The sequence below is a fragment of the Mustela lutreola genome, chromosome 4 (assembly GCF_030435805.1).
Source record: "Mustela lutreola isolate mMusLut2 chromosome 4, mMusLut2.pri, whole genome shotgun sequence".
NCBI lineage: Eukaryota > Metazoa > Chordata > Mammalia > Carnivora > Mustelidae > Mustela > Mustela lutreola.
Genome location: NC_081293.1, coordinates 111,821,672 through 111,849,584, shown reverse-complemented (window position 1 = coordinate 111,849,584; position 27,913 = coordinate 111,821,672). Strand labels below are relative to the sequence as shown.

Below are 27,913 nucleotides of genomic sequence, written 5' to 3'. Positions count from 1 at the left end.
CTGATTCCACCTAAGATAGCAATTTCTTCTTCTTTTACAAACGAATAGGGTTTAAAACAATAAAATACGTGTGGAGGGGGATGCGTGCACGCACGTGTGTAAGACAGTGGGGAGTGAATTGCAGGTTTTGGTAAAAAAAATGTAGGACATTTAAAGAAATTTTTTCTAAGAATTCACGTCTTTGTATCAATTTTAAACAGGTCACGTAAGGGAAATGTTATGCAGTCAGGTACCTACTAAGTCATCATTTTAAAATTTAAATTCAATTAATTAACATATACTATATTATTGGTTTCAGGGGTATAGCTTGTGATTCATCAGTCTTCTGTAACACCCACTGCTCATCACATCACATGCCCTCCTTAATGTCCATCACCCAGGTACCCCATCCCCCAACTTCTCCACTAAGTAATCTGAACAAAACCTTCATTTATGCTTTTCCTACACTGTGAGGATTTAAAGCCTGAAATCTAGGGTGTTGTATATATTCAGGTAGTTTTGAATTACTTTTGTATATGACTTCATTTTATATATCATGATGATACAAAGTCTGAAGTTGTGGTTTTATAGCAAATCCTTCCCCCCAAAATAACAAAATATTGATGATACTGCCTAAGAGAGAGGATTTCTGGGTCTTGGGAGAGGCGACCTTCCTGGGCCCTGGACATACGAACATTTTTTGCTGAGTGTGCCAACAATGCGAGGTGCTGACTGCTCTTCCCCCTGGGCCATTTCTCAAGGTTGTGTTTTCAGCAAGCTACCTTGAGGGATGAGGTAACTTCTTCCCTTGGACAAAGGACAGGCATGCTTCCCCTTGCGATAAAAGCCATGAATCCCTCAAGCTTAGTGTTCCTTGGCTGGGGCATAAACTCATTAGGTATGCGGATCCACCTGCCATCCTTTGAATGGCCCCTTGGGACTCAGGGTCTGGGGACAGGGGAACACACACCCATACAAGCATCTTGTTGCTTGCTGTGTCATGAAGTCCTTTGCCCTCCCCCTTGAAATTTCATGTCTTCCACCAGCATCCACAAAACAGTAACCAGCTCCTTGTCAGTCTGTGAGTAGAGACTGACAGACCCAGGAACTGGCTCTTGATATTGGAAATCAAGTTAGAGCACTTATCCATGCGGTATTCGACAGACAGCAGTGCTGGGACTGGAGCGAGACAAGCGACTCAACGAGGCGCTCACTACCACATTAGTGCAAATGGCACGTGTCAACCCCGTGCTTACGTCACTCAGAGAGAGACAGAGAGTTCTCCCTGAAGCTTTGGGACCTAAGTGCTTGGCGTGTCTCGCTCTAGTCTCGTTCCTGCAGGGACGTTAAATGAAAATAATGATGGGACAGCTTTTTGTTAGCAAAAATTGGAGTGGGACAAACCCAGGGCTGGCCAGGATGCAGAGCAATAATACTCACACATGGCTGGTGTGGGTGTTAACTGGTACCCCCACTTAGGGAATAATGTTGTTATCATATAACTGACTTGAAGAATTTCATACCCTAGTCCAGTAATTCCCTTCTCGGTATGGCTCTTAGGGACAGGTTTTGTGCATGTGCACAGGGCCACATATACAAGAGTGTTTTTTGAAACATCAAAAGAAAAATGGCCAAATAGATTTAGTCATATTTATGGAAGAGCGAGCTCTATGCAGATACGACACACAGATATTGAAACTGGAGACTGAGGGCTATGTGATATGGATGAATCTCCAAAATATAATGTTGAACAAAATAATCAAGGATACATACAGCGGGATACCATTTACCTGAAGTCTGAAGACATGCCAACATATATTGTTTGTACACAAGGACACGCAAAAATAGAAACACCAGTATTGTAATGATAATTGCCAAATACGTGAGTGTATCCGCACGAAAGTAGCAAATGGGGCAGGTGTGCACGTGGGGTCAGAGCAGCATCGGTGTGTTCATCAAGGTCTTGCAGATGAAAGGTAAGGTATGTTTGGACACAGCTGCTTGTGGGCATAAGGGTGCTTATTATACTATTCTCTATTATTTGTATATGCATAAGATATTCCATTTTTAAAAGTGGAGATTTAAGACAAAATGAAAGATTTTTTAAGATTAAAAAAAAAAGAAGCAAGGTGGGGTGCCTGGGCGGCTCAGTCCGTTAAGCCACTGACTCTTGGTTTCAGCTCAGGTCACGATCTCAGGGTCGTGAGACGGAGCCCAGCATCAGGCACCACGCTCAGCATGGAGGCTGCTGAAGACTCTCTCCCTCTCCTGCTTTGGCTCCCTCTTTCTCTCTCTCTAAAGTAAATGAACGAGAAGAAGAAGAAGAAAAAGAAGAAGGAGGGGGAGGAGGAGGAGGAAGGTCGTGTTAGTTTATGCATCTTATCAGCAAAATTGAATGGTCTACGGCCAGACTAATGTTGCAGCCAATTTCACTACAGATCTTCCTCGACTTAAGGCAGGGCTCTGATAAACCCATCATAAGGCAAAAATTTCTGAAGTCGAAAATACATTTAATACATCTAACCTACCAAACATCACAGCTGAGTCTAGCCTGCCTTGGCAGTGCTGACAACACTTACACTGCCTGACAGTTGGGCAAAATCATGCAACGCACAGCCTGTTGTATAATAAAGCCTTGAACGTCTTGTGTAATTTACAGAATACTGCGCTGAAAGTGAAAACGGAATGGTTGTGTGTGTACAGATGGCTGTGGGTGGATTATTGGTTGTTTCCCTCCTGCCCAGCTGTGCTGCCTGGGAGCTGCCCACCACTGCCCCTCACAGCATGGGAGCGACGGCCATCCCCTTATGGCCAGCCTGGGGACAGACCCAAGTTCGAAATCCGAAGTAAGTTTCTACAGAATGCCTGTTGCTTTGGCAACATGGCCAAGTTAAATCATCCTAAGTAGAGCCAGCTGGCCAGGGTTAAGTCGAGTCCTTGTGATTTAACTACTCCCCTGACCCCCACTGACCTCCAGGACATGCAGGTGTCCACAGCATCCTTTGAAACCACGTTCCCCCTCCCGGCTCAATCCAGGCTGGTTTCCCACTGCCGCGGGGCTGCCAGCATGGACCTGGATCATCCAGCCCAAACTGTTCTGAGAACGAAGGTTCTTAGAGCTGCGGCACTTTTGCAAGCCCCCCGACCCCTAAATCAGGCACTTTGGGGATGCTGTAAAACTGAGCGGGGGGGCTTGGGAGGGAGACCTCTCCGTCAGCCTTTGCTCACACACGCGGGAGAGACGGGCCCAAGGCTGGGGACTCACGGATGCAGGCGTACAGATCAGACATGGCCTTGAGTGGGTCCCTGTAGAAGAGGGGTCTGCAGCGGTCACAGTGCTGCCCCTCGGTGTTGTGGCGGCAGTCTTCGCACACGCCCCCGCTGCGGCCGCCGCTCCTCACATACGCCGTCATGTCGAAGTGACAGTGGTCGGCGTGGCTGTTGCAGTGACAAGCTGAGGAGGGAGGGGGTTATGAGAGATTGCCCAAGGTCTGGGGGACACCGGGACTGCGTCGGCGCCAATCACCGCAGCTGTGTGCCCTCCATCCTCCATCTCCTGCCACTTCCCCTCTTGTTAGAGACACACCAAGTAGGCACGTTTTTTTTTTGTTGTTGTTTTTGTTTTTGCTTTAAGATTTTTATTTATTTGAGAGCGAGTGAGAGAAAAAGAATTCACAGAGGGAGACAGACCTGCTGCTGCGTGGGGAGCCTGGCAGGGGGCTCCATCACAGGACCCTGGAATCAAGACCTGAGCCCAAGGCAGACCCTGAATGGGCAGAGCCACTCGGGCATCCCCAGTACACACAATCGAAAACAGGGGCCTTCAAAGGATCTTCCTGGTGCTCTCTGTAAAATGGGCTCCCTACGTTTAATATTTGCTTTTCTTTTAATATCAAATAAACAAAAGTCAATCATTTAGGTGATCCAGAAGGCCTAGAATGCAATTTTTTTGTTTTCCAGTAAAGAACACTTTTACTGACTCAGGCTTTGTAAACTTGAATTTTTATTTCACATCTTCTGCGGGTCCAGGGACCCTCAGGTAAGATGTCAGAGTTGGGCCCCCGCCTGCTTCTCCACCTCTGCGGGCAGCAGGAGAGCGCGAAGGGCGGCTGTGGGTCATTCTCATCCCATCTGGGGCTCAACCGGAGCACCAGCGGGAAAGGACTTTGTCTTGGTGGTAGAGTCTGTGCTGTATGCCTTGCTGGGGATTCCCTGTAAATAGCAAAATCTCAGGCTCCATTTTGCTGGGTGTGGCTCACTGTGACTCTCCCGGATGGCACATTATCAAGAGAGGATAATGTCACCTTCCAGCACCTTCCTTACACCCCTCCACCTCTACCAGTCTGGGAAAGGAAACCAAGTAACAAGTTTGTATGGAAGTTCATCAAAATTCAGAGGCAGCAAACACATTACAAGAAACCCCTCTAACTTACTAGCCTAAATATTTCACAAAAAATACAACGGCCTGTCAGACTTGGTCCTTGTTCTCATCCCACCTGACATATGTGCTTAAGATCCAGTTCACGGGACGGTGTGGGAGGGGCGCCTGGGTGGCTCAGTGATTAAGCATTTGCCTTCAGCTCAGGTCATGATCCCAGGGTCCTGGGATCGAGTCCCAGGTTGGCTCCCTGCTCACAGAGGAGTCTACTTCTCCTTCTCCCTCTGCCTGCTTCTCCCCCTGCTTGTGCTCTCTGTGTCAAATAAATAAAGAAAATCTTGGAAAAAAAAAAAAAAAAAAAGATCCAGTTCATGGAATGTATGATCATTCAGGAAAAGGGTAGGGATCTCCATACCAAACCCAGGCTTGCCAGATCCTGGCCCAGCCCTGTCCCCAATGACACAACCGGTCCATGGCTCTGCCCTTCCTCCGGAAAGTGACCACATGACCTCCACATGACATGCATATTGTTTTAGGGTGTAAGTTACTGCTCACGTTTGGTGTGAAGGCTTGAGAAGTCGCTATCCTTCTCTGCGAGGTCATGGGAGATGTTAGGATATCCCACAGTCATAGCCGGGAGGACAGTCCCTCACCCCTGCCGCCCGCAGCCCCACTGAAATGGACTAAACTGGCCTTTGGGCAGCGCAGAGCACCCTGGGTCCAGGCTGAGAACATTCCCTGTGTACCTCTGCACGTGCTGTCCTGGTGGCCTGCTCCCGGCCTCCACGGGGCGTCGTGGAAGAAGTCCCTGCACCTCTCGCAGTTCGGGCCGTCTGTATTGTGCTGACAGACGCAGCGACTGTGAACCTGCGTGGTGTGGCAAGCGGGCTTTGCTGGAAGGATGCTGGGGTCTGTCACGTGGAAAGGGAACTAGCAGGCCAGGCGCCTCTGTGGGACTTAGGGTCCCTTCCTGGTGACAGCACCAACTGGGACTAGCCTTTGTTACTTGTTCAACCAGCTCTTAAATTTTGGAATAAGTTTAAGAAATGCAATATATTTTTTGGCATTCCTGAGTTCTACTTTTAAGGCAACATATGGCAGACCACGCACCAGGAGAGACAGGATGGGGAGTGTGTGTGTGTGTGTGTGTGTGTGTGCGTGCTCGCGTGCGTGTGTGCACAAGGTGGCTGAGGAGCATAAGGGAAAAGAGAGAATTAGAAAACAGAAAGAAGCTGGAGAAATAGGTGTGATTCTCTTGGCTTTTCCACAAAAGTCCGTGTATGTCCAAGTTCAAAGAGACAAGTTCTATTTTTAGTGAAATATGAGGTGGCTGACAAGGAAGCATCCCGCCTTCTCTGATCGTGGCTAACAGTTTACAGTTACTTCGTGGACACACCCTCGGGACTCGGCATAAAAACACAATTCTCCTACTACATCCCTCTTTGGAGACTCGTCCCAAGCACAGGAGAGATCAGGGCTAGGAACAGTTATTCCCAGACCAAGAATGTTACTTGGAGGGGCCGTTTCTGCAGTGACAGATTTTAGTCAAAGACCCTGGCATGGAGCAGAGGCTCTCTCACACAAGAGACCCCACCCCCCACAGGCACTTCTGTGGGACCCTCCAAAACCAAATAAAACAAAAAGGGAGCAAGATGGAGCTCCCCTGAGATCATAAATGGTAAATGCTCCTCATTAATTCATCTGTAGCAGAATCTAGAAGAACCTCTGGCCAGAGAAACAAAGTCCGCCCCCTCTCCCTGCCCCCGCCCCCGCCCCCCCCCCCCCAGCTGGTGCAGCAGGCCAGGCTGAATGACACCTGCGCCCACGCAGAGCTGTCACTCCGATGATGGACCCCCCAGAGAGAGTCTCATCTACATCCAGCGGCAGCACAGTGAAGGGAAGGTAAGAGCGGCCGGGGTGCCCTCTGGGATGGCTCAGGAACTCACCATCCCGGGAGGGCTGAACACGTCTCCCCGCACCTTCTGCGCCGGGCCACACTCGCTGGCATGACCGTTGCAAAAACAGCTGCCCTGCACCACCATCTTATACAGAGCGTAGTAGTAGTTCCCCAGGGACTCATTCTCCCTCCTTCCGAACAAAGTGTCCCCCAGGGTATGGAGTTTGGTGAAGTTTATCCTCAGATTTGTTAATGTCACGAGGTCTAGAAAATGGAAAACAGCAAAGCAAAGCACCCTTAGGTGGCCTCAGGTCAAGGGCCCCTCCCGGAATGACAGCCCCTTCATGAACTATGGAACCACAGTGGCGAGGAATACGCCGCACCCGGAATTCTAGAAAAGGAGCTGGTGCGAACAGAGAGAGCGAGTCATACCCTGGATGTAGGGGCTGTAAGGGTTTGCAATTTCAAAGCTGGGATCCAGAACTTTTAAAACGACCTGTAAAACAAATACAGGTAAATGTATACGCATTTTATCCAAAACAGCCTTATTAAATATACTCTCAAAGGAGAGATCCTGACCTTGCAAAAGGGCTGAGCCATTGCCTCTCCCGCTGCCTCTAAAATACAGATTTGTAATTTGGGTTCTCACATGAATACAAGTCCCAATAATAGAAATGAGAGAAAGATCTTAAACAGTCATTCTGGCTCTTTATGGCTCTTTATGCCCACGTGGTCCATGAAGGATCCAGAAGCGCTCATGGCTCCTGCCCAGGGTTGGGGTGGAGGGATGGGGTCATAGTTCAGTAGGTCATCATCCCTCTGGATCAGGTGGGAATTCTAGAGTCTGTCCTCTGTTACCAGTTCTTTCATTCTAACTGATAAAATAATACAGCCCAACACCACTCCCACCCTGACTCTCTGCCAGGCACCAGCTTTGCTCAGAGGAAGCTCCTGGAAGGCTCCAGCTGGCTGCTGGTTGGCAGAACATGGAGAGAACACAACTTAACCAGGGCGGCCACCAGCCTATAGCAAAGGGTTAAAAACAGAGGCTCCTTCCTCTGTGGGCCCTGTGCCCTGGTGCCCAGCCTGGGTCTCAGTCCCCACTCACCCTCAGCTGGGCCCTCTTGCAGAATTATTTTCCTTTCCTTTCTTAAGTAGACAAGGGGCTTGAACTCATGACCCTGAGATCAAGACCTGAGCTGAGATCAAAACTCAGAGCTCAACCAACTGAGCACCCAGATGCCCTGTGCAGAGTTATTTCCTATAAGGTAATTGCTATTTATCTGAGTTCAATTTAGACACCTTCATTCTTAAAAAGTTCTATTTCAGTAAACACTACCTAAGTTGTTTGAGTTCTATTTCAGTAAACACTACCTAAGTTGTTTTCATTTAAATGAACCACAGGAGCTAAAAAAGGTTTCATTTCTACCAGAGAAATCCAAGAAAGGAAAGGCTACCTCGCCACCAGTGGAAGGTTCGATATCCGAATATTTAGAGTCACAAACAAGGTCTCCCACTGCCTGGGCCTGGCCTGAAGAGATACTGGGAAAGGAAGCAGCACAGTCTTTCGCAAAATATTTGAGTACTTTCCAGGTGTGTCCATAGTCTGCGGAACGTTCAACTAACATCGCAGCAGGCCGAAAAGTCTAGGAAAACACGAGGTAAACTCGTAATGCTTCACAAAGTCAGATTTCGTTACCCACTTCAGATCAAACTTTTAGATTTCCTAGTCTCCGTTTTTCAAACTTTATTTGTATCTTTGAAAATCTATCATACAATAAACATACAGAAATCTCTTTCCAATCAGGAGTAAGCTTTCATGAACATATACTTGGCCTCGAATCTGGTTCCATTTAAAAGATGTGTACAGGCTGTGTGAATTATTCATTGAAGACGGGAGAGCCTGTCAATTTTTAAAAAGCCAATGTGATTGATACTTTACAGCGATTTATTTACATGTGGTTTTCTTTGACGAGAACACTTTTCTCGGCAAACCCCTCCAACACCTACCAGGAGGCTGATTCTGATTCCTAAGTGCAGAGTTCATCTCCTCAAGGATCCCACCAGCATTCTGAACACAGTCAGTTCCCGCAATCACCATTTTTGTATTATGATTTTAAATCTCTATGTATGTTCGTATCCTTGATTGGACTTTGAGCCCTTTGAGGGCAGACACTTGCAGGGCTTTTTAAAATTTCATTTTTAATTTATTTTCATTTTTTATTACCTTTATTCTACTTCTGGCCAGGTGACAGAATTAGAATTTTGATGAATGATTTGGGAAGAACTACAGCCCAGGATTTCTCTGGCATCTAACTATCCTTCGTAAAGACCCTTTCATTTTTCTGCCTCTTTTATCACAACCTTTCTGGATTTCCTGAAATAATCTCCACTTCCTGCCTTTTTCTCCTTAAATATATTTTTCCATTTCTTGCAGTCCCTATCACCCCAGGGCTTGGAGTTTTCCTTTCTGCTCTATCTTGTAAGATTTCTCTCTTTCTTTCTTCTGTTGACCTTCTAAGTGATTAACTAATGAACAGTGGGGTTTTGGGTTTTTGTGGTTGTTGTTGTTCTGGGTTTTTTTTTTTGTTCTTTTTGTTCTGTTTTCTGCTCAGGAACCAAAACCAAATGACAAAGCTTCAGTAGAGATTTACAAAGCCCTCTGTGCTCTGCCAGGAAGCAAGGAAGTGCACTCCCAGGCAAGACCACATCTGATAGGTAGATAGAGGGGGCAGCAAGCCCACACATCTGTACCTTGAAGGTCAGAATGAGGTGGCTGAACTGAAATAATGCCTCTAGGTCCAATCTGATGCTGACATGATCAACACCTAAAGAAAAATCCAGAAAGAAGAAAATGAGTGATTTTGAGAGACCCCCTATTAATCACATTAATCCCCCCTGTGGCTTGCCCCTAGTAAAACCCATTGAAATCACATAGCTGGGGATCCAGACTCTTTCCCAGTCTCCTCCAATGATTTCCCATAACACTCCATGCACAGGAGAAGGTCTATTTGAGAGCAACATAGGATTTACCGGGACCGTGCGCCACATTCATGTTATAGTGGCAGGATTACATTCGTGCAAGGGACTTCCTGGACGGTCCCCATAGGTAGAAGGTGAGAACGCATGTCCTTGAACTCATGTGTGCGTAACTGGGAGCGAGCAAGCCAGAGCCGGGTAAAACCGACACCCCTTATTCTTTCAGCAGCTGCTTAATGATCCCTTGGTCTAGTTTCATTGTCACTGAGCCCAGAACAGAGCTGACCTGTTCCCCTTGGAGCAAGGCTCTGCGGCTCCCCCAGGACCGAGGAAGAGAGGTAGCCCAGCCGGGACTCTGCCCTGAGAGAGTCAGCGGCCCTGGACCTGCAGCCTGGACGTGGAGGACCAGCCCCACTCTGGACCTAACAGAAGCCCTGATTGCTCCAGAGCAGCCCTATCCTGTGGGAATAGAAGTCACACGAAGTCACACGTGTCATTTAAGATCTTCTCGCAGCCACACGTCAAAAAGTACAAATAAGCAGGTGAAACTAATTTTAATGGATTGCACCCAATATATCAAAAGCAGCCTCATTTCAACATGCGGTCAACATTTTTGAAAAAATTAATAATGCTCTCTGTTAACTATTAACAATGCTTCATTTTTTTTTCCAAATGAAGTCTTGGAAATCTGGAGTGGTTTTACACTGTGAGCACATCTCCCTTCCTGTCAGCCGTGTCCTAAGTGCCCTGGAGCACACGTGGCGAGGGGCTCCAGGACAGAACAACAGAGCCCAGAGAGCAGTAACTGGGCTGTAGAGAACGGGAGGCCATTCTCTTTGGGGGTGAATGACGCGGGAGGGCTTGCTGCTCAAAGGGCAGCCCCATTCCTGGCTCTGGGTCAAGGGCGCCTCACCCTTTCTAGAAAGGAGATCTCCTTTCCCCTCTCCAAGTTCTTGGCTGAAAACACTTGTTCTATGCAAACCTCGTCAGAGGGGCGCTCCCTCCATGAGGAGATGCGGACAGATGCTGGACACGTGGTTTAAAACAGCTGTTAAGCAGGATGCCTGGGTGGCTCAGTCTGCTGAGCATCTGCCTTCGGCTCAGCTCACAGTCCCAGAGTCCTGAGATCGAGACCCACATCAGGCTCCCTGCTCAGCGGAAGTCTGCTTCTCCCTCTGCTTCTCAACGCCCTGCTTGTGCGCTCTCTCTCTCTCTCTCTCTCTCTCTCTCTCAAGAACAACAACAACAAAAAACAGCTGTTCAGCAAAAACGGCATCAGTGAAGGCAGGCGGCTGTGGCAAAGCCAGCCCATGCACTAAGGAGAGCTCAGCTAGAGATGAGTAACTGGGATTCCAAATGAGCTGGCATTTTAGTTGACACTAATCCCCTGCTTGCCCGATGGACAGTATAGAATAAGAGCCCCATATTATGTTTGCCCTATATATTATCATCCTACACAGTATGATTATTCCCATGATCCCCAACGGCCCAAGATCCACTGTGAGAAATATGCTTGGGCGTCGGAAGAGGATGGGGGACTGTGGCCCCTGTACAACGTATAGAGATGTGGCAAGTGGAATTATTTGTGGGCTGAGGGTCCCAGATGGGTTAAGAGGAGCCAGGCATGAGGGAGCCGGCCTACATCCACTCCAGCACGTAAGGCCCAAGGCTGGGTGGGACGTGAGGAATCCCTGTCCAGTCCTGATCGGGGCACCTCGGAAGTGGAGACAGTGAGGGCCGACAGAAGCCTAACTACCACAATCGTTCACGAACCTGGAAGGGCACCGATCCAGGAAAGGAAAGACCTTCAGTTAGTACCAACTATCCTTTCAATTCAACTTTTATATGAAAATATTTGGCTCCCAGCAAGAAATGAAATGTTCTTTTTCTCTCTCCCCTGCATGTGCTGCAGAAGGAAAATGTACGCGGTGCTAACTCTCAGATTTCCCCCCGGGGCAACCTTAATTCCAAGTACACCAGCGTGTTTTATATTAGCCTGCATTTACCGGCACCTTGCAAGTGTCCTGTTTTGTTCTGTTTTGTTTTTCCACAAGGAACAAAAGGATGCACAGGTAATTTCTTCCCGCACATGGAAAGAGTGAAGCACTCGGACTTAGATGCTTAAAATACATTGAGTTCTCTGGAGGAAAATAACCTTTTCCTGAAATGAAAATCCCATCTGTTCTTACACGCGGTCTTGCGGTCTTCCACTCTCCGTAGAGACGGTTCCATTCCAACAGGGCTCCTGGCTGTGAAATTGTTCTGATCATAGAGCGCAAAAGACATCTTATTAAAAATACAGAGAAATGAAAAGCTGCAAAGGAACTCCGTCGTACCGTTCTCAGATTGCCACCATTTCCTTCCTGTCTCCGGTTCAAAACTGGTAATTACGTTCTCAATGGTGTGGCTGAGGGAGGGGGCGTCGGGGTCGTACGGAAATCTCGAGTCGCAGATGAAACATTTTTGCTCCCCCTGGAAAAGACCATCATTTAGATCACAAATAAAGAGTCATAATGACTTATTGTTGATCTGAATTTAAAAACAAGCTGTACTTGCTATATTTGTCTTTCAATATGACTAAAAATAAAGAGCAAAGGAAATAACAAGACATCAATGTTTCCATCAATAGGTACTTAACAACAATGACCGATGCAATAAAAATATGACCCAGAAATTTTATAGATTGATATATTTGAGGTAAAAATATAAATTCGTAGTTCCACATAAATTTGTCTTTCACAAATTTGCTAATTTTTGTCCTACAGAAGAGGTGGATGACCTGGAGGTTACGTTAAACTATAGAGAAATAGGATACCGTCTTTGAGTACGGATTACTTTCTTTAGTTAGAAAAAGACTATGTGGCAAGAAATTAATGGAACACTTGGCCACCAGGTTTTCAGCAACCATGCTCCTTTCTCTCTCAGACATGGTTTTTGGCAGAAAAACTTGCGGTCACCAAAACCTCTACATCATGGGTTTTGTAAAATCATGTGGATTTTGTAAAAGACTCTCACTGAACTTGTAATAGGGAGGCCTGTCCCCTTGTCTTGCAGACTAGAAGGTCTTACTAGTGAACTGGAACTCCTTAACTTGGGATGGACTTCCAAAGATTACAACAGTCAATACTGGCCTTCGAGTTTGCCCAATTTAATGCATCTATTAGCCACATTTAAAAATCGAGTTGTCCCTAGATTCACTCAACTCTACCTATACTCTCTCCTTGATCTTCCTTGAGTTCACCAGGAACTTAACTGCCCTCCAGTCTTGACACAAGCTGCTCTCAGCTCGCCTCTTCTCCAGCCCTCAAATAGTCGCATCTCTCGCTCCTTCCCTTCTTTGGGGGCTCTGTTTAACTGCCCTCATCTCAGAGAGATGTCTGCCTAAAATACCACCATCTCCCTACCCTTAGGGCCTCTGCCGCTGTTTGTTTCTTCCTCTGCTTTGTGATATTTCCCAAGCCCTTATCATTACTTGATACTGATTAGATAGTTGTTGGATTATTGTCTGTCTCCATCATTAGAATTTAAGTTGAATGAAGGCAAGGACTTTGTTTTATATAAGGTTGTATCCTCCTTACCCAGAACAGTGTCTGGCACATAGGAGATGCTCAATAAAACTTGTTGACCAAATGCATGGTGATTTTGATGACTATTTTAGCTATTTTACATCTGTCAAAGTAAACCAGCCTTTCAAGAGAGCCATATAATCTCTTTAGAATAACTGACCATTACAAGCCTTATACTTACAAGAAACACCTAAATGCCTTTTGGAAATTAAGGAGCAATGGAAATGAGACCTACTCTGCGTATGGGGGATCTTGCCCCAGACCAGTTCTGAAAGAGCAGCAGAAACCCTATGATTCCATCAAAAGATATTAAGACTTCAAAAGATTTCCAATAATACTACGGAAATAACTGGGGGAAAATGTTTAATTTGGGAGCTTATTCTGTAAATATTTTTAGAAACCTAGTCTTTGATGGACTGGCTACATGGGCTGCTTAGTTGCAGTTAACCAAAAGGGGGAGTCCCAACCTGGGTAACACTGTGCATCAATGTTGACTTGAAGCTTCCAAGAAAAATGTTTTGCTTGGTAATAATTTGTTAGATAATTGACGGGGATAAGAACCACCTTCTGTGTTGCACAAATGTTTAAGAAGGTCATCTTTGTAGCCCTATCCAGAACACTTGGTTGACCTGAAGACATCCTGAGATTTTTTTTCCCAGCTCTAAGATTTTAAGATGTCTGGCATTCTTGAGACAAAAGAAACCTTGAAGTCTGATTTACTTCTACTTTTGGTGGTGTGACTTTGAAAGATAGGAGTACCACAACCTAATTATTTTCAGAGTATGTCATGAGTTGGCTATGGCAACAGTCAGCAAAATGCCAGTGGTTGGAGAACAAGATGGGTGATGTCAGAGATGGAGCGTTTCTAATACTAGAGTTGAGTACCACTTCTTTGGCCAGAGGGCCTGGAATTAGTGAAGTCACTGGAAGGGCCATCCATCCCACCTGGCCTAGAGTTGAACAAAACTTCTATTGTGTCATTTCCTTGCACATGTAGAAACTCTGCTTTCTGACACATGTCCCTCCCAAACTTAGAACAGCGCTAAGCACTCAGGTATTGTCTCTACTTATTTATAATCATCCTCTTTTACTAGAAACCAATTAGAATACAAAGCATTTCCCAGAGACCTCCAGGAGTTGCTTTCAATGAACAATACATGGAAAAGCCTGGGCCACTAACATTAGGCTTATGTCCAACTTCCTTCCTGCACATCATCTTAAATAGAGGGTTGACGTGATGGCCCCAGGCTACTCGGCAGGTAGGATACTCAGATGACCTTGGATGCTCGAACTCCTTCCAGAGCATGGAGAAGGAAACGACCATGAAGCAGCTGGTCCTTTTATAAAACTTGTCTTTGAGGGGCGAAAAAGGCATGAAAATATGTTCATATTGGAATCTTTTGGCCTTTAGACAAGACAATTTCCAAGTGGCATTGCAAGGCTGGCATACCATCAATTTGATATCCTTACAACCACCCCCATCCCTGAGGCAGGACAATGAGAACTCACATTCAGCCTAATGGCCTTGAGACTCTGAGGAATCTTTGCTCTTCACTGATCCATCAACTAAATTTACTCTCCAGGAGTCACTAATGCAGCTACAAAGAACAGTACATTGTATCGTAATTGCCTTCAAAGACTGAACCAAGGAGCCTTTTCTGTCTAATCCCAAAGGTAAAAGGAAAGAGAAGAAGCAGATCTTCCCTATTTCCTGATCAGTCCAGGGCTCCTGGACTTGGAATCGTTTTGCCTGTGCCTCTGATGTCCAGGAAAGGGTGATGTGTCCTTCTTTCATGTTGCCGGGCTGCTCCCATCCCTGATACACTTGGAAAAACCCATGTCATCCACAGAATAATATCCTCACAAATAAACCAGGTCCCACCCACCTCGAGGTAGCTGAGGATGCAGTATTTCTGGGCTCCGTCCAGTCCGCAGGTAGAAGAAGCCGTGAGCTGTGCACTGCGACCCACCAGGAGATCACCGGTGGTGGGGTGACAGGAGCCCCTTTTGCGTTCATCGTGGGCTTTCGTGTAACTGAACAACCCTTGAACACAACAGACACATTGCATACAAGGCAGTCTAAGGGTAGCAAAGGGCTTAAAGAAGCAACCGGTTAAGTTGGAAAGTTAAGAGTCCTATTTATTTTTAAAATAAAAATTGATGCTGTTGTGCCCTTGGCCTAATGGAAATCTCTTAGCCTGCCAGGTTTACCATCTGTGTTCATGACTCCACCTGGGCCAGCCCGTAGACAGTGACCGATGGACACAATTCATAAGGCTGGCACCACTAGCTCCGGCTGGGGGCAACTCCGTGGTGCGGTTTGTGCTCAGAACTTTTCATGGAGGAGGTTGAAGCCCCACTCCCACTGGAACCATGTCCTGCTCCCACCTCCTCACTCTTACTCCTCAGAGTCTTCCCTCACTAAATCACTGACACATAAATCCCTGTCTCAGGCTCTGCATGGAGGAAACCTACCTTGAGACAGCCTGTACGTACTAGAAATTTTATAATTTCTAGTTATGCACATTATGACAATATAATGTCAATATAATTATGACAATAATGTGCATAGATACCAGGAAGGAAAATCTTAATCTAGCCTCTTATACTTATTGTTCCAACCTGTACAAAGTCATTCAGAGAATTTAAGAAATCCTTGGGAAACAACTTTCTCTTAAAACAGGTAAACTCAACTGACCTCCTTTATAATCTGGATTGCTGGGTTTGGACTCACCATGGAACAAACCATGCCCCTTTGGGATATTGTGAGAGATGGAGTTCCAGACCCACGCAAAAATGCCCAACTGATTTTTGAGGCACCAAGGCAGTTCAAAGGAGGAAGGCTAGCCTTTCAATAAACAGGGCTGGAGGAGCAGGACACCCACAGGTAAGGAAATGAACTGTAACCAATACCTTGCATCTTATACAAATATTAACACAAAATGGGCCTGGACTTCAGTGTACCATATAAAACTGTAAAGCTATAAAACTATAACACATGGGAGAAAGTCTTTGAGATTTAGAACTAGGTGAAGATTTTTAGGATTGACAACAAGAGCACAATCTGTCCAAGGAAAAATCGATAAATTGGACCTCATCAAAATGAAAATTTTGCAAATTACACTGAATGAAAAAAACCAATTAAAAGGTTATGCACTGCACGGCTCCCTTTCTTGAAAGACAGAATTATAGAGAGGGAGAACAGATTTGTGGTTATCAGGGATTAGGGAGGTAGGGAGGAGGGTGTGGACAGAAAAGGGTCATACTAGGGCTCCTTGAGGGTAATGGAGCTGTTCAGAATCTTCAGTGATCGTCATGCAAATAAAACTGCACAGAATTTAATACACACACATGAGTGGGGGTAAAACTGATACAATCTGAATAAGGTCACCTGACTATAACACTGTAAATTTCATTGTCAATTTCTTCATGGGGGGGGGGAGCGTGGGGGGGTGGGATGGGGGGGTTACCATTGTGGGAAATTAGGTGAAAGGCATAAGGCTCTCTCTCTATTATTTCATACAACTGCATGAGAACCGGTAATAATCTCAAAATAAAAAGTACAAAAGCCCACAGAATCCTCTGCCCCTTCAAAATCACCCCATCAGCCTCTGGACGGTAAATCAAGTAAACTGTACACTCTACAATAATATGCACATACACAGCCTATTCTAACTGCTCTTCTATACTTTTCCCTTGAGACACAGAGATTTATGTCAAGCCCTGATTCCAGCAGACAGGAGAGGGATGGGCATAAAATGGAAAATCATTCCCATACTGTGCAATAAGCTTGGTTTCTCTCCAGCTTTCTCAACTGTAAAACAATAAGAATTTTTTTATGGTCTTGTTTTGCATTGCAAAATCCATTGCAGGGGTTTCTTTTCCACCGAAAATAGAGGCTATTGAAAAGTAGTGTTTTCTTTCTCTTAGGTCCACATTTCCCATATAAACTATTCTTTTCATCTGGTCATTTTGTGATTATTATCAGACATTAATACACAGATCACAGTTCTATAGCTAAGAATATGACACATAATGTCTCCTTCCATGCAGGTTACCAGATCCCCCTTTGGACAAGGCATTTTCTGTCTTCACTTTCATTGCAAAGATTACTCTGATTCCAAAGCAAAGACACAACAGTGCTTTCTCCTTCTTGAAGATAGATACGTGCAAAAAGTTAGCACCGTTGCATACTTTTGTTTCATTGTATAATAAATGATCCCAGGTTGGTTAACATGGATTTTTTTTCTTTTTATTCACCCAATAATCCAAACCCAGATCTCCTTTTATCTGTAGGATAAATTACCAATCAGAAGTTTGGACTCCCAAAGATAGAGGCTTTTAAAGACAAGGTCAGATTTAAAAATCTCTGCTAATGCTGTTATGTGTGGATTAGCTAAGACTTCCCTTCCAGGGATTTATTCTTCTAGACAAGTTCCGTCCTGAATTCTTTTATTGGAATTGCTGCCTTAGAGGTTTAACATGTTTTTATAACTTGACTTGGCCTAACTTGTTTTGATCAGATGTGTACTTTTCAGAAATAAAAGTATCCCAGGACTTAGGGAAATTGAACTATTATTCTTGTAATAGTCTAAATGCGAATATGAATTTCCGGCCTCAAATACTTGGCAAAAAGTAGCTAGCAGCATAAGCAGTTAAAGCTTCATGCCTGAACAGAGAGAGCCTTAGCAATACCCTTCCTGAGTTGAAATTTTCAACTGCCAGATTATCCCATTAGCAACAGGTTGGAATTGATTCAGAGAATAAAGATCCTTATGTCTTTAGAGAATCAATGCATTCCTCAAAACAACATGCATTTTGAAGATAGGGTCTGGTTAAATATGAACTTTGAGGAGACCTGGTCATTTAAAGAAAATACACAGCTCCATAAAGCATCATTTTGTAGAAATAACAGTTATTATATGTCTCTCATTTTGTATGTTGTTCTCATTTTCTTAAACAAGTGGGATGTTTTCATATACTTTAGAGCTCACGTTGGAGTTTAAAGGCTGTAAATATACACACACACATTACTTACTTTGGGTAAGAAAATTTTTTTTTTTTTTAAGGATTTTATTTATTTATTTGTCAGAGAGCAAGCGAGAGCGAGCACAGGCAGACAGAATGGCAGGCAGAGTCAGAGGGAGAAGCAGGCTCCCTGCGGAGCAAGGAGCCCGATGTGGGACTTGATCCCAGGACGCTGGGATCATGACCTGAGCTGAAGGCAGCTGCTTAACCAACTGAGCCACCCAGGCGTCCCATTTTGGGTAAGAAAATTTACAAAGAATGTGTGTTAGGTAAGTTCTGTACTTTTTTCTAGTTCCTAAAACCTGGTCAATGTGCATATTAGGATTCTTTCTCTGAATCTTCCTTAGTCAGAAGGCAAGACTAAGTGCTTTAACAGGCTCCAGTTCTTATAGAAATGCCTATGGTTGAACTACAAACCAGAAAATGCCCAAGCTGATGATAAGGTTCGTAGTTTGACTACAGGCAACCCTAGAGATTTGGGTTAGATCAGGGTAAGCTTATAGTTGGAAACCCAGGAACTACTGTAGTGAGGTCTTTTCTTTCTCAAGATTTTTTTTTTTAAGATTTTATTTATTTATTTGACAGACAGAGATCACAATTAGGCAGAGAGGCAGGCAGAGAGAGAGAGAAGGAAATAGGCTCCCTGCCAACCAGAGAGCCCAATGTGGGGCTCGATCCGGGGATCCTGGATCCTAGGATCCTCAGCTCATGATCTGAGCTGAAGGCAGAGGCTTTAACCCACGGAGATACCCAGGAGCCCCCTCAAGACTTTTTTTTAAAGTAATTTCTGCACCCAATGTGGGGCTCAAACTTATAACCCCAAAATCAAGAGCAGCACGTTCCCCACAACTGAGCCAGCCACGCACCACGGGGTCCTTTTCTGCCTGAGCTAATTTGGTTTTGAAAATCTTTCATCCTAGAGAAAGGTCTCCTGATGGAGAAGGGGTCTCTGAGCAACCGTGCTGTGGTTTAGGATTTTGGCAAGTTGTGGGGAAGCCATCCTATACGGAGGTTCAGCGATCCTCAATACTTGCTTCTGATTTTGCACACGAGTTTAGTCCCAAAAAAGAGCACCCGAGGCAGATGTAGAGGAAAACAGCTCTTTTCTGACCGTCTGAGGCCAGACCTAAATTTCATTGTCCTGGGGGAGAGGCAGTGTAAGTCTCTGCTCCCAGCAATTTGTGGCTCATCTCCCCAAGGCAGAGAATTTCCAACAGAGAACCCATGAGCATTTCCTTCTTCGAGCTGTTCTTCTTTCCTCTACCACCAGCAAATCTAACTGGGAGATTGCCTCGGGGTTTTGGGAATAGCAACATTGAAACATGAGATTCTTCGTTGCTGCCATGAAGAAATTCAGCATGAATCTTTGAAGAGAAGATTCTAAGCAATTTAGTTAGCGCTTAGTAACTAGAAGCAAAGCTGTTACAGAAAAGTCAGGATCAAAGAGCGTAATTGTTGGAAACATCCTCTCTATGACCAATGTAAATTATTCTCAGTTTATTAAAGATGGCAGAGGCGTGGAGGATTTGGCCCTTCAGTGGAAAGCTGCTGCTGCTTACTCAGAAGAGGGAATTTTGCCTGTGAATTCTTCACAAGACCTCATTACTGGTACAAGTGCTACATTCAAATGGGCCTCTATTTAAAAATTAAAATGCATTCTACTTGTAAAGAATCTAAAGTATTTTTACTTTCCTCAGTATCTTACTTATCTGCTGATAGTAATATTCCATTAAAGTTTGTTGAAATAGCTATGTGTGAGTAACAGGTTAGAGTGGAATTTTCTAGTTACTGGTGGCAGTCATGCAACAGAAGAACCATGAGAGCAAAAAGAACAGAAAAAAAGAGGTGGATATGTTTTTAAAAATCTTTACTAAATATTTCAGAACAATTTAGTAAAAGTAGAAAATGGATTTTGACCACTAATACTCACCAAGGTGCAAAAAAAAGACCAGTTGAAATTGCATTCTTTTGTCAGGCGCCGATTAAATTCAGTTTTGCTAGGTTAAAAAAAAAAAAAAGGAAAAGAGGTTAAAGCCAGTCACTGACAGAATCAATAATTGCCATCAATTTTGAATGATTTGAAAATTTGACAATTCTTTAGGGGCACAAAATATCTACATTGTCCAATTTCTTAAAAAGTAGGAGTAATTTTTACCCAATATTTATTTTCTATTTTCTTGAATTCAAAGAATACAATAGTTTGTAGGAGCTAATATGAAACAAATATGATTTCCTTTGTATATTTTTATTTTAACCTAATTTTGCCCTTTTATTGTTTAGAAAAATTTTTTTTAAATTATGCAATCAAGATATACTCATTCTTGAAAAAGTAGAAAAATCAGACAGGCAAAGTGAAGGAATTATTATCCGAAGTACTACCACCCAGAGACAACGGTTAATATCTTGCTATGTGTTTTTCCATAGTGCTTCCCTTTCACATAAGAATTTTTAAAAAATAACATACTGTATGCTTGTTTCAATCAACGCATCCCAGACATCTCTCTGTGACAGCAAATATAATTTTACATCAGTAATTTTTCAGCCTAGTGAGGGACAACAGGATTACCTGGGGGCTTCCATAGACCAAATCTGTATCCCCGTTTGCAGATTCAGCTATGTCCCTCTGGATGGAGGGCGCCCCCAAGTCACTTTGTGGGGAAGCCTGATAGAAATGGGCAAATACCAGCCTGGCGGGGTTGGGAGGAGAGAAGGTAAAATGCTCTCTTGCACCAGTATTTTTAAATTACTGGAGAGTATTCCTCTGAAGCAGGAACCAGAATTTAACGAATCTCCTCTTGGTCGATGTGTGCTTTGTTTCTAGTGTTTTCCTGTTGTAGGTGTTTTTGCTAAATCTTTCTTCACATCCTGAATTTTCCCCAGGATATATTAAGTGGAGTGGGAGGAGTGGATCAAAGAGCATGTGTCCTTTGGGTGTCCGTGTGCACACAAACATATACATGTGTAAGTCAAGAGTACATACACGCGTGCATACATACATACTACATGTATGTAGCACGTGTGTGTATAAAGCTGATACTGCCAACGTGCCGTGTGGACATTTCGTCCCAGTGCACTCTCTCACCGACAGCCCATGAGAACAGCTGCTCACTTGTGACCTTCCCAAAATTAAAGATCTGTCCATTTAAAGAGCAAAAAATTCTACCTCATTGTCATTGTTTTAATGTTTCTATTTAGATAGCAGTGAGTATAAAAATGCTTTTCCATGTATTTACAGGCGAGAATTAATTTTGTGCTTCCATCTTTTGAGGCTTTTCCTAGCGAATTCTTTGTGTTCCTCCCCACCCACGCTCTGGGTCCCGCTAACCTGATGTGCCGGGCTTTCCGCTCTCCGAACCCTCCTCTCTCACTCTTCGCTTTGCCTTGAATGCCACCCTCCTACACTCAAGTGCCAGCCTCCTTATGAAGTCTTTTGTTTAAATGCCTGATTTTAGGGGAATTCCCTTCTGTGACCCAAGCTCTTCCCCCAGCCTGGGCTTCCCTTGGACCTCCCGATGTCCTGAGATGAGTCACTGGGAAGCACTGCCCTCCGCAGCATCTCCAGCTGAAGATGGGTCCTATCCCTCATACAAGCCTGCGATTCTGGATGGCTCCCTGCGTACAAAACCTTGTCAAGACCTCCAGAGGAATCCCGAATGGAGCCTTCAGGAGATCCCTTCTGTATGGAAAAACCCGAGTGCTTTTCCTGGGTGGCACGCCTTCTTGTCGCCTTTTCCCCAGTCAGGGCGTGTGGCTTGGGCTCCTCCCTCAGCTTCACTCTTGATACTGTGAAGTCCTCCGCCCTGACATTGTCGTGGATTCAGAACCCAAGGCCGCGCTTCATTCTGTCAGATGCAGGACGATTAACAACGTGGTTATCCTTCCAACAAGAATGGGCAGCACAAGTGAAGTGTGCAGGTTTTCTTCTCCATAACCAGAGAAATTAAGCTCGGCGAGATCATGATGCGTGTGAAGAGCCTACAGTTCAGGGCTTGAAATGACCCAGGCTCGGGGTTGCTGAAAGCCTTGGAAATTACGCAGGAAATACCCAAGCGTCCCTGCTTCTCTCCAGGGGGGAATCCACTCATGGTGCAGATTCCAAACTGAAACACTGTTCCCAGTTACAGACCCTGGGCTAAAGTCTCCCTCCCCTGGGAAGGTGGGAGGGATGCGGAGGGCACAATTCTAACCACCCAGGTTTAGAGAGGAAGGAGAAGACCTGTTGGGTTGACCGCAGGAGCAAAAAGCTTGTGTGAAGGGAATGCCTTTGGAGATACAACCGTAAGAGATGCTTTTTTTTTTTTTTTTTAAGATTTCATTTATTTATTTGACAGAAAGATTGATCACAAGTAGGCAGAGAGGCAGGCAGAGAGAGAGAGAGGGGAGGAAGAAGGCTTCCCACTGAGCAAAGAGCCCGATGCGGGGCTTGATCCAGGACCCTGAGATCATGACCTGAGCTGAAGGCAGAGGCTTAACCCACTGAGCCATCCAGGTGCCCTCCATAAAAGATTCTTAATCACAGGAAACAAACGGAGGGTTGCTGGAGGGGAGGGGGTGGGGATGGGGTTATTGATTGATAAGGTGGGGATGCTATGTGTTGTAATGAGCTCTGGGTGTTACATAAGACTGATGAATCCCAGACCTGGACCCCTGAAATGAATAATATGTTATAAGTTAATTAATTGAATTTAAATTTTAAAAAAGAAAAGGAAAAAAGAAAAGCAAGGGATGCCTTTGGCAGAGCACTTGGGGGGGGACAAATCTTTCTCAGTATCACCGTTCATCACACATCTGTGATGCAAATGAACTCCTGGGAATTTTGTCAGTTTCCTACGTATCTTTAAGCAGCAGCAAAGATCATGATACAAGCAAGTGAACTTTGCAGCACTCATCTGCCGGATTCCAGCCCAACCTGCCCCAAAGGAGAGAGAACTGGAAGGGGCACCTAAACTAGACTAAAATAGGTACAATTCCCTTACTCATAATTGCTCAACACATATCACCAGCTCCTCGGTGCAGAATTCCTAGGCTTATCGCCAGTTCCCCTGCCGGCTGACCACCTCCACAGCCCTGGCCGTGGCAGCTCAGACACCCCCAGGAAGATTATTTTTTCATCACTTCTTTTTAAAAAGACTAATTTATTTTCTGATACAGTACGCATAACTTAAAATCTACCATCTTAATCATTTGGAAAGTGGTTAAATACATTCCCGTTGTTGGGCAAGCCAATCCCCAGAACTCTCTCCATCTAGCAAAACAGAAACTCTGGACCTGTGAAAGAGCTCGTCACTCTCCTGTCCTGCAGCCCCTGGCAACCACCGATCTGGTTTCTGCCACCATGATCTGACTACTCCAAGTACCTCATACAGGGACAAGTACACGGTGTCTGTCTTTTTGTGACTGGCTCATTTCACTTAGTATACCACTTCCAGTGTTCACCCGTGTTGTGGCACATGTCAGATTTTCCTTCCTTTCTAAGGCTGAGTAATATTCCATTGTATATACCCGGGGAGATTTTTAAGCTATGGATGCTCAGTCGGGATGGCTGGAGTGGGACCCAGCTGTCAACGTGTCCACATTCTAGGTCATTCCAATAAGTAGGAAAGTGTGGGAGCCGCTGAGGGTTACCGTGACCCAGCTTGCTTAGACCAGAATGTGGAAGGTCATCCTTGATCCCTCTTTCATGCTTCCCAATCTAAATTTGATCTCCTCTCCTTAAACAGTTGTTCTCGATGCGTGGCCCGTGGCTTTAACAACGGGACCAGTTCATCCCAGTGTCCTTGGGATGCCCTTTGGTCTGGGCAAATTCTCCAATGTCGGTCACCCTCCTGGATCAGTGGCATCAGCGTCACCTGCAAATGATCAGGCCCCGGCACAGACCCACCGATTCAGAAAGTCTAGGGATGGGGCCCAGCACTGTAGGCTTTTACAAAGCCCTCCAGAGGAGGCTGAGGTATGCCCAAGTTTGAGAACCACTGCTCATCAGTAACTCCTGGGTCGAAAGGCTGAAGACCAGAGCTGCTGCTGCTCCTGGGAACAGCTGTAACACTGCACGAGAACCTAATTTGTGCTGTGTGCATTCCCCACTATCTGCCTGGCCGGGGGGCAAGTCCCCCACTTAAGGCACTGCAGGTCCAGGCTGTGGTACTGGGGAGACAGAGTGGGCACCCTTCACTGAGCTCTGCCTCAGCTAGACGTTCCCATCCGAATGTGCCTGCTCTTCTCAAAGCTTGCTCCATGAAGGCCTTCTTTTTCTGGTTCTCTATATCCCAAAGTGGTTCTTCCCATTCGACTAGCAGATTTTTATATTATTAATGAGCTTCCAGGGAGAAAACAGAAAAAAACAAGAGTTCTCTTTCTTTCCCTCCTATATGAGGTCTCTCTGAGTGGGGGTACCCTCATCTCCACAGAACTTATGACCTCTTTTAAGGCATAAAGTATATTCTGCTCTTTAGTTTTTGGTAACGTCTTGACTAAGATGATTCATGTATCATAAAATTCACCCTTACAGTGGCTTTTAGTTTTTCAGAGTTGTGTAGCCATCACCACTCGCCAACTTGAGAACATTTTCCTGACCCCGGTAAGAAATCCCATACTCTTGGCATTAACCACCCCCTCCCCGCCCTGCCATCTGCCTCTTCCTAAAGCCCCTGGAAACCATTATTCTATTTGCTCTCTCTGTGGATTTGCCTGTTCTGGATACTTCATGTAAATGAAATCATGCAACATATGGTCTTTTGTGACTGGCTTCTAGTGAGCAGAATATTTTCAAGGTTCACCCACATTGTAGCTGCTATCTGCACAGCAATCCCTTTTTATTGCTAAATAATATTCCATTATATGGATATACCACTTTGTTTAGCCATTCATCAGTTCATGGATGTTTTTCTCTACTTTTTGGCTGTTATGAAGAATGCTGTTATGAACATTTATTGACAAGTTTTTATATGAATGTACGTCTTTTCATTTCTTTGGGATAAGTGCATAATCGTAGAAAAACACTCTGTTTCTTAAACAAATGTTATGACCTCATCTAAATGTTCCTCATAGACTGTAAGCACTTGAAAGCCAACTATCATCTTCTTGTCCCCAGAGGTATGGAGAAAAATACCAAATGTATTTGCCAACACATATGCCAACTGCATATGTAGACTTGCAGCTTGATTTTTATTACTGTCTCTCTCTTACGAACTTCCCCTCATCTGTCCTGACTTGAAGGCCTTGACTGTGCCCTGGGCGGGGCCCATCCCTGCTGGGGCTGCTTTGGCCTTGTTTTCACGATCCCCATGACCAGTGCCAGTCCTGGGTGTTCCCTGATGAGGCCCTTTCTCTGCCTCTTCCCCCTTCACCTAATATTCTGTGGCTTCTAGTTTCTGACGTTCTCCATGTTTCCATAGGTCTTTGCTTTCCAGAGTCCCAGTGTGAATCTAGAGGTTTAAATCCTGTAACAAGAGGCACTTGGGAGATCTACTTGGGGCTACAGATGTAACCACGATCCACACTCCCAATTTTGTTTTCATATCACAGCTGGAAGAAACTCTAAAGGAGCTCAGCCATTCCCAGTCCTTGTCTCCATTTAGAATTGATCTAGAACTTTGCTTAGGGAAACAATCCTGAATCACATCCTGTGGAGGATTTATAACTTTTCAGGTCAAAAGAACTGGCCTGGGGTGGAAACCTCCACATGTGGGGATCTACAGGGCCCACTGGCATGTTGGGTAGAAAATGGGCTGGGGTCCCAGGCTTCCTTTCCTCCAGGGGAGTAGTGGGAGTGGTCCCAAAGGAAGGCCAACATTGGGGTTTTAAATCCTTTAACCCAGCTATCTCTGAAACCCCTGAGGCCCAGGTTACGAAGAGGAGAGTTAATTCTGATGAATTTAGGCTACTAAAAATATTCTCCCTGAAATGTCCAACAAAATGTGCCAAAGGGACTTCAATCATCGCCCATTTTCTTATTTCTCGGTGTCACTTTGCAATGGGTTCCTGGCATCCTGTTAACCGATTCATTCCTTCTATCTTCCCTCATTCCATCCTACCTCCTGAAATAGAAACTCCCTCCTGCTCATCGAAGGTGGATTATGGCTGATCCCTGCGATTACGCTGGAAAGGCTGAGGCCCAGGTCAGCTTTCCTGCTTCTCCTGTGCACAGCGAGTTCTCAGGATCCTTTGGCCCACCGGAGAACACAAGGTCTGAGGACATGTGTGACTGCCACACTGGGCAGAGGTAGCTACTGACATCTAGTGGACGGAGGCCAGGGACAAGGCTGGAGAGTTCTACAGTGCACAGAGCAGCCCCATCCCCCTAAGGACGGATTAGCCGGCTCCAAATATCAATAGTGTTTTTAGTCAGGCTCTTGTCACCACACCCTTCATTTCCATAAGCTTCATAGGTCTGGTCCTGCTCCCAGTTTTCTGTTTCCCATTTGAGATAATCTAAGTCCCAAGCTAGATGAATGTTATAGAGTCTATTAACTTTCACAAAGTCTGATTTCTGAAAATCACCCAGTCACTGTGAAATACACGGCGGTACAGAGCACATTTTCGGGCGTGGTGGTCATGTTCCCCATACCTTCCTTCAACAGGCTTTCTGCGTCATTGGTGCTGCTTTTCTGCTTGCTGTACCAGACCTGACCTTTGCGAAGCTTCCCAAAGGCCACATGCAATTTCCTTCGTGCTAAAGTCACTGGTGAGTTTAAGCGGTATTTGTAAAAGTAATTGGAATGAAGAAAAATATATATCACCCCTTATTTGCAGAAAGAGCATGTAAATATATTTACAAAGGCACTGGATGCATTTTGGTGAGGGTTTAGTGAATGCCGCTAGAGGACCCTGGTCCCAAATACAGTAAACGGTAAACGTCGCAATAAACGGTGAAGTACATGAAATTGACAATAACTAATTTCTCAGCATTACTAATCTATTTTAATTTACTAACAATTACCATGATCTCATCTGCCTGTACTGGAAAGCCGTGCTCAAGGTGGCAGCTTGTCAAAGAGTTTCTTCTTTTTTTTTTTGTCAAAACGATGTGGAGGCAACAGATGGGGACACCAGGGGCATTTAATGTCAAGCTGCCCAGGAGTGTCCAAACACTGCCCTAGGCAGACCCACCGGTGCAAAGAGTGAGTGGGAAACACCCTTTCTACAGGTTTCCTTCTGCAAACTGCACAGTAATTTTTAACACGGGACAATTATAATCCACATATTTGTACTAGCCCTTAATTCTTTTTCCAGCACACATTTTAAATGGGTTATTTTACACATTTGAAAATGACAGTTCTCATAGAAATCTTTCCCTTATCTGTGTAACACATTTTTTCCCTCCAACATTACATCAGGAATCATTAGATATTTCGACTGTACTGCCTTAAATTGTGTTGCAGTGAGGAATGCAGAACATGAAGCTATAAAGCTCTCTTTCCCTTAAATTACAGCATACACCATACATTCCTCAAAACTGACTACTTGTACATACCTAAGATATTAACAATGCATTTTGAAGATATGGTTAGTTCTACACAATTGGAATGTTTTCCCAACTGTCCCAAGTTATAGCGCCATGGTAAAAATAACTATTCACCTAATACACAATTTAAATTGTGCAGCTGAACATTGCATCATTCGAAGCTTTCTTTAAAGAACAGAAAAGCTCAAGGCATTGGCTGCACCCCACTCGCCGCTAAGCACCCATTTTTCCCATTGGATTTTGTACTGTGTGTACATGTCTTGTGTATACATGTTATCTGATTATCATTCTGTGAAGGTAATAAGTGCACTCCATGCTCTGATATACTACTCTCTACGCTAGCTCCCCTCATACACAAAAAATCCTGAATTTGCTGATACCTTCACTTAATCCCCAAACTGCCAACATGTCAGGGAGAGAGAAGAGAAGACTCACCGGGACTTGCAAGGCTGTGTTGAGAGGCGCAGGCTGCAAACAGGGCATGTAAAGGCACACCTGAAAGTGAGAGTCAATTTAAGCAGAAAACCTCTCCCCCGGAGGCACCTACAGGGAGGGGAAAGAAAAGATGAGAAATGTTCCCAAACCTGCCATAAAAGGTGATGCGTGAAGTTACTTGCCTTGGG

General features: G+C 44.9%; 1 protein-coding gene across 1 annotated transcript in view; it reads right to left on the bottom strand.

The window, feature by feature from the left end:
• The window catches only part of LAMB4 (laminin subunit beta 4), a 92,224-nt gene extending 71,005 nt beyond the window's left edge, over nucleotides 1-21,219 (bottom strand). Inside the window, exons 1-10 of the mRNA XM_059170794.1 lie at nucleotides 21,153-21,219; nucleotides 19,758-19,824; nucleotides 14,686-14,843; nucleotides 11,570-11,705; nucleotides 9,009-9,082; nucleotides 7,712-7,900; nucleotides 6,687-6,750; nucleotides 6,304-6,518; nucleotides 5,104-5,224; nucleotides 3,245-3,433 (exon numbers count right to left, since the gene is read on the bottom strand). Of these exons, the coding sequence (XP_059026777.1) occupies nucleotides 3,245-3,433; nucleotides 5,104-5,224; nucleotides 6,304-6,518; nucleotides 6,687-6,750; nucleotides 7,712-7,900; nucleotides 9,009-9,082; nucleotides 11,570-11,705; nucleotides 14,686-14,843; nucleotides 19,758-19,791 (1,180 nt within the window). The 5' untranslated portion in view covers nucleotides 19,792-19,824; nucleotides 21,153-21,219. The remainder of the gene's footprint in view (nucleotides 1-3,244; nucleotides 3,434-5,103; nucleotides 5,225-6,303; nucleotides 6,519-6,686; nucleotides 6,751-7,711; nucleotides 7,901-9,008; nucleotides 9,083-11,569; nucleotides 11,706-14,685; nucleotides 14,844-19,757; nucleotides 19,825-21,152) is intronic.
• Between the last annotated feature and the right edge of the window lie 6,694 nt (nucleotides 21,220-27,913).